The sequence below is a fragment of the Carya illinoinensis genome, chromosome 1, assembly GCF_018687715.1.
Source record: "Carya illinoinensis cultivar Pawnee chromosome 1, C.illinoinensisPawnee_v1, whole genome shotgun sequence".
Lineage (NCBI taxonomy): Eukaryota > Viridiplantae > Streptophyta > Magnoliopsida > Fagales > Juglandaceae > Carya > Carya illinoinensis.
In genome coordinates, this window is record NC_056752.1 from 4,116,486 (window position 1) to 4,122,529 (window position 6,044).

The window sequence follows — 6,044 nt, forward strand, 5'->3', positions numbered from 1 at the left end:
TTTTGTCGCCAGAGGATGAGCATACCACGTCATCCGTATTCCAAGATTACCTAATAAATTTTCATTAGTGACGTAATAATCTTTCATTAATGGTGTGTTTAATGTGCTAATAAACAAACTTGTATATAAGTATTTCCTTTGTTAAATAGTGTTAGCCAGAGGCAACCTTCAACAAGTCCATCTTGATGGTCTGATAGCCCACTGAAGCTGGACGGAGCATCAGGAAGGAAGTTAGCAGTGTGCAAGTGACCTTTCCGTAATGCAAGGGCTCATGTATGATGTCTATGTTCACAAGTAATACTATATTCAGTCACTTTTACAAACTCCCTGTGTATTACACTGATGTGATTGATTATATCATTTTTTTTTTAATACACAATAAATCACATTAATAGAGTGGGCAAAAATTACTGCATATAAAATTTTTGTTAATTATATCCCATCTTTCAGTAAACAAAGAGATGTCTGATTCAACATGGCCAATCAGATTGTGTAAGATAGGACACATTCGTGGAATCCTTTAGGCCTACACGTAGTGCCTTTTGGTGGATTTCTCATATTCTCCATCCCATCTCAATATTCAAATTAGGCAAAAGATACAATCTCTCACGAGATACCATCCCACTATGTTAAGCAATGTGATTGATTACTAACACAAAATTGAAATTTGCACCAAAATTGCGGTTTGAACTGTTCCTCAGAACAATGCACAGTGCGGAGAAAAAGGTAGACATAACTATATCACCCGTACAGCATGAGAATTACACACTGACATCCTAACTCTCATTTCTTACAAATCAAGCCAGAACTGGAAAGAAGACGCAATGCTTGGCTGGAATTGTTCAAGACTGCCGATGACCTTGGAACCTGCATTTTTCTGTTCTTCAAGAACTCTAAGGAATTCTGCAAGCATTGGGAAGGACCCATGTCCTTCAAAATAACAGGTTCTACCCTTCAAATCACAAGTCAAGAAAATAATAAGTATTGTTGACCTAAGAAGAAACCTCGTTCTATTAATTTAGAAGGAAGAGCTCCTCACCCCGAGGTTTTGGATTTTTTCTTTCTTTTGGTGGGGTTTACCTCAGTCTTCTCTTCCTCTGAGTCTGATGAGAAAACTATTCTGCAGAGATGGTATATCCCTTTTGTTAGAAGGAAAACATGGATTCAAACGTAACAGCATACCAAGAGAGAAGGGATGGATCATACTTCTCACGAGCTACAATCACTTTGACAATGTCATCTGGAAGCATCCCCTCATTGCCCTTAGACTCTTGCTGTGTTTCATCTCCCACTTCATCTTGGACAATCTCACCTTTTCGAGAGGGTCGTGGTGTTAACTTTTGGGCCCATAGTCTTCTTCTTTCTTTTCCTTCACGAACAACCCTATATTGAGAAAATTCTGTCAATCACTGTATTTGCATGCATTTACAATAGATTATTAACTAATTTCAAATCATCATCAAAGTGCTAAGCATATATGTAAAATATAAATTTCTAAAATTTACCAAAAGATACGCAAAGGGTATGAGATGAAGGGATCAAGACTTGCTAGTACCTGCTTGCAGGCCTTAACGGGATCATTTACTTTCATTAATCACATCATGGCATTAATATTTAAATTTTGGCATATGTTGACGCCAATTTGGCTACTTGCTTCATCCCCTTTTCAAGGTATCAGGTATACAATCTCTCTAAAGGCATCTCAAGTTGACACAAGTTTGTTTTGTGGGTTGTAACTGGGAAGTTAATCCCCATCTTGATATGCATCAAGAGAACCTTTGCATATTCGGCTTCTGAAGAATCACAGGACATGGAACTTCCCATATTATCATATCCTTCCTCTCTCTACAATCTTTACCTTATGATTTGGTCTAGCACAAGTTCACATAAAAATGTACCACAATACCAAAACTGTCCCTTTAAATTCCCATGACACTATCTTAGGCTTGCTAATACTCATGGACAGCTTCCAACACTCTGAAATCAATTCTTCACGTCTTAAATACAGCCGCATAAACCCCAAATCTTTAGATATACTCTCTATCTTTCACAAATTCAATTTCAATGACGACTCTTTACCCTATTCAGAGCTCTTTATTTATGCAAAATTCTACAACGTAACAGAGGTCTTTTGGAGGGGAAAACAAACCTTTATCGCGCAAACCACCCCCAATGTACTTTCAGAACGAACTTATAAAAAATATGCTATTTTAGAACTTGTGCCATCCTAAAAGACTGGTTATCAAATGACAAACAGAGTGACCATGTATTCAGTAAAGTAAAACTTTCACTATTAATCACAATCCTAACCAGGTATCTGAAAAGCGCTTTCTCTGAACTAAGCCAAAAAGCTCTTAAGGCCTCATCCCAGATAAAAACCTTAGATAAAAATTTAAAATCCTTATTATTAAGCAACTGAGCAGAACAGAAAACAAATGAAAGCGCCATTCGCAGAAAATAAAAAGGAACGAACCTGGCCTTATTTTCTTTCTCAACTTTTCGTATCTCCGAAAGTAATTGTCTTCCCTGCATAACATTAAATTAAAGAAAAAAAATACAAACATATGAATCGAGCATTCTGCAAATGTTCCGTTTTGATTGCATTTATTTAATTCCTTGAAACGCATTAGAGCAAACCTGATCGGCTGTGAATTCCTCAGGTGCGTCAGAATCGCTCCCTTCTCTATCCGAAGACATCTATATAACTCTCTCTCTCTCTCTCTCTCTCTGATTTCTTCACCTTGGCTGTGTTACGGATTTCTTCTTCGACCTGTAAATTTTGAGGTCTAGGGTTTATGGTATACATCGAAGTCGAGGGTTTTCTTTTTCTTTTTTAAGAAAAATTGTTTTGGGCTGGATATGGGCCTTAGTGAACCCGAGCGAAGTAAAGATGGAGCTAAGATCCAAATCCATATCGGGATAGTGAGTCTAATGAACTTTTTTTTTTTTTTTTTTTTTTTTTCAAATCGTGACCCTATCATAAGTCATCTACTACTCAAATTTATTTCAAGCTTTTATTGTATTTTTTTTTGACATCCTTAATTATTAAAAAAATAAAAAAAATATATAAATTTATTAATATTCACTTCATTAATCATTAAATAAAATAAAAAATTAAAAAAAAATCAAATACAAAAAAAGTAGTAACTGGATAGTAATAGAGTAGTAACTCTATCATTATTCATCCATATCGGGCCTGCTAAAAGAGTCATTTTTTTACGACTTTGTGTTTGCTTTCACTTTTATTATTAAAAGAGTAGGTTTATTTTTACCACTATGAAAGTATAAATTGAAAGTTGGAGAAAATTTGGAAAATTTTTCTGTTGTATGGATTTCTGCAAGTCCAAAGTATCCATCCAACTTTTACCATTTTTAAATTCAATAAATTTAAATAAATTTAAAGGCAATGTTTTTAAATAAAAGAAATAAATGTATTTGGAAGGGATAATGTAATTTCCATATAGAAAGAATTTTGCAAATAATTTTTGCTTTGCTCTGCAATCGAGAATCCTTTGCTCATCACATTGTAAATCACTTCCTTTCATTTATTTATTTTTTCTGCACCAACAAAACCATATCAATGAATCCTTTTACAGTCTTCCATGGAGAGGAAAAGAGCAACATGCAGGCCAGGCATGTGCAGAAGCTTTGACTTCGATTCATGCTTACTTTCTTCCTTCCTTTTCCACCCCGTGATTAGCCTATCTTGTCTCCTTCCCACAACCTTTGTGTGTGTCGCTTTTGAGTCAATAATTCATTTTACATTTTGAAAATATTTGTGTTATTAAAATATCATATTTTTATATATTTTATCTAAAGAGAAATGTTTTATCTATAAATAGTAATACAAAATTTATATAACTAGATGGATACATCATATTTATTTGTTAAAAAAAATAATTATAATCTAATGTATCATATCAAATTATGTAAATTTGTAATGCAGTTTGCATTTTGTAGATTTCTTTCAAACTTAGTATTACACTTATTTTTAATGCATACTTCATTTACACAATCTGAGCATTCTTATTAGATTATCCAAATGCAAATGTAAAATTTGCATAATATGACATGATTTTATATTTGGCTATTCCACTCAAAATTTATTTTCACATTAGATTTCTATTAGTCAAAATAATAATAAAATATTATAAATTTAATAATATTTTTTTAAAACTTTTTTCTATTAATTTTTTTTCTAAATTAAGAGCTTATATGAAAATACATTATTATTTTTTATTAAATAATATGGAAAAATAATGTAGAGGAAGAATGAGAATGGGGAGAGAGAATAGAGGGAGAGAGAGTGTATAAAGATATTATTTTTTATTCATTTGGATGTGAAATAGGAACAAACAAATTTAGTTGCAAACCTTAATTTTACTATAGCCAAAAGTTAAAAATTTTGAAATTAGATAATCCAATGTAGAACATTTTCAAGTTCTATTAGCTAAATTTCTCGTTAAATTTGCATTTGGATGCTCTTTGAAAGTTGTTTTTGTCATCTCAAAACATATAAGTTTTATACATATGCATCGAGGGTTGCAATTTTATAATGTTAAACTAATTATTATATTTATTTTTTTCTTTTTTGTTTTTAGTTTTTTAAATTTAATGTGATATTACAATAGTAACTCAGAATTCAATCATTAATGACACTTTTTACCCTTAAAAGAAAGAGATGTGTTAATCACCATCGTTCTCTTGTGATCATCTTTTGTGATATTAAATGATTGAAGATTATTTATTATTCATTACTTATAATCCAATCATTTGATATCATATAAACCAAAATCACCAGCTATATAGTTTTGCATGATTTCTCAATGTGAAGTGGTATGGAATAAAGCTTCTGAATCTAACATTCAATCGTCAACCAAATTGTGCGGTGCAAGAAATATGACATTCTATACTTATTTAGTCACCACGTTCAAAGTGTCATCCTTAGTCTTGTTCGGATTCTAGCAGTTTCTTTTGATGTGGCCTGTCTTGCCACAATTCTAACAAGTCTGCATAGACCTTAACTTGCTCTTGCTCCTATTTCTGAACTCTGACCTACTATGTTCCTTGCTCTGAGTGTCAACGTTCAGGGTAGAACCTAAACTTGAGATATCGCCTAAATCTCTTCTGCGTGCCTCTTCAACAAGAATTAGATTTCAGATGTCTTTATATTTCAACTTCATCTTTCTGTCAGAAATAATCACAGTCATTCTCATGACTTTCCAACTATTTGGCAATAACTCTAATATGATCAATGCCCAAATCTCATCATTGAACTCAATCTCAGTCGATAACAATTGATCTATGATAGTGTTAAACTCATTCAGATGTTGGCAACAGATGTACCTTTTCTCATATTGAGGTTGAACAAATTCTTCACCAAATTCACCTTGCTAATTACCGACGACTTTTCATACATGCCAGACAAAGCTGCTATGAGATTCGCTATGGTCTTCTCTTTGATAACGTTGTGTGCAACCGACCTTGACAGGGTCATCCAAATAACCCTCAGGACTAGGGGTGAGCATCGGCCGGTCCGGACCGGCAAAACCGACCGGACCGGCACTGTTTGGACCGGACCGGACCGGACCGAATTGGGTCCGGTCCGGTCCGGTCCCATTTTTAAAGGACCGAAAAGATTCGGTCCGGTCCCGGTCCGGGAGTTTTTCACCCCGGACCGGACCGGACCGGACCGAATAGAAATAAAAATAAATAAATATTATTTATATATATTATTTATATAATAGTATTAGCATATTACTAATATATATAATAGTATACTATATGTATATATATTAAATATATTACAATATAATTACATAAATATTAAAAAAAATGTCATTAAATATTAGCATATTATATAAATATATAGTTATTACTATTACTATTATTACATATAGTTATTAGTTATAGTATAGTTATTATTACATATATTTATTAGTTATAGTATTATTACTAATAGACTAATAGTATTAGCATATTACTAATATATATATAATACTATATGTATATATTTTAAATATATTACAATATAATTACATAAA

At 32.6% G+C, this 6,044-nt stretch overlaps 1 protein-coding gene across 1 annotated transcript; it reads right to left on the reverse strand.

Annotated features, from left to right (window-relative positions):
• Positions 1–507: 507 nt before the first annotated feature.
• On the reverse strand, positions 508–2,810 carry LOC122306540. The gene is made up of 5 exons (XM_043118967.1): positions 2,638–2,810; positions 2,474–2,526; positions 1,207–1,383; positions 1,040–1,120; positions 508–952 (listed from the first exon to the last, which is right to left on the reverse strand). Exons 1-5 carry the CDS (start codon positions 2,695–2,697, stop codon positions 784–786), a joined length of 540 nt encoding a protein of 179 aa, XP_042974901.1. The 5' UTR covers positions 2,698–2,810; the 3' UTR covers positions 508–783.
• Positions 2,811–6,044: the final 3,234 nt, after the last annotated feature.

Bases quoted from the DNA above. Each gene is read 5' to 3' on its own strand.
- LOC122306540 (XM_043118967.1), bottom strand. From the start codon at position 2,697: ATGTCTTCGGATAGAGAAGGGAGCGATTCTGACGCACCTGAGGAATTC. The intron at 2,527-2,637 runs GTTTGCTCTAAT...AATGTTATGCAG, and splicing joins AGGAATTCACAGCCGATCAG to GGAAGACAATTACTTTCGGA. The intron at 953-1,039 runs GTGAGGAGCTCT...TGTGATTTGAAG, and splicing joins AAAAAATCCAAAACCTCGGG to GGTAGAACCTGTTATTTTGA.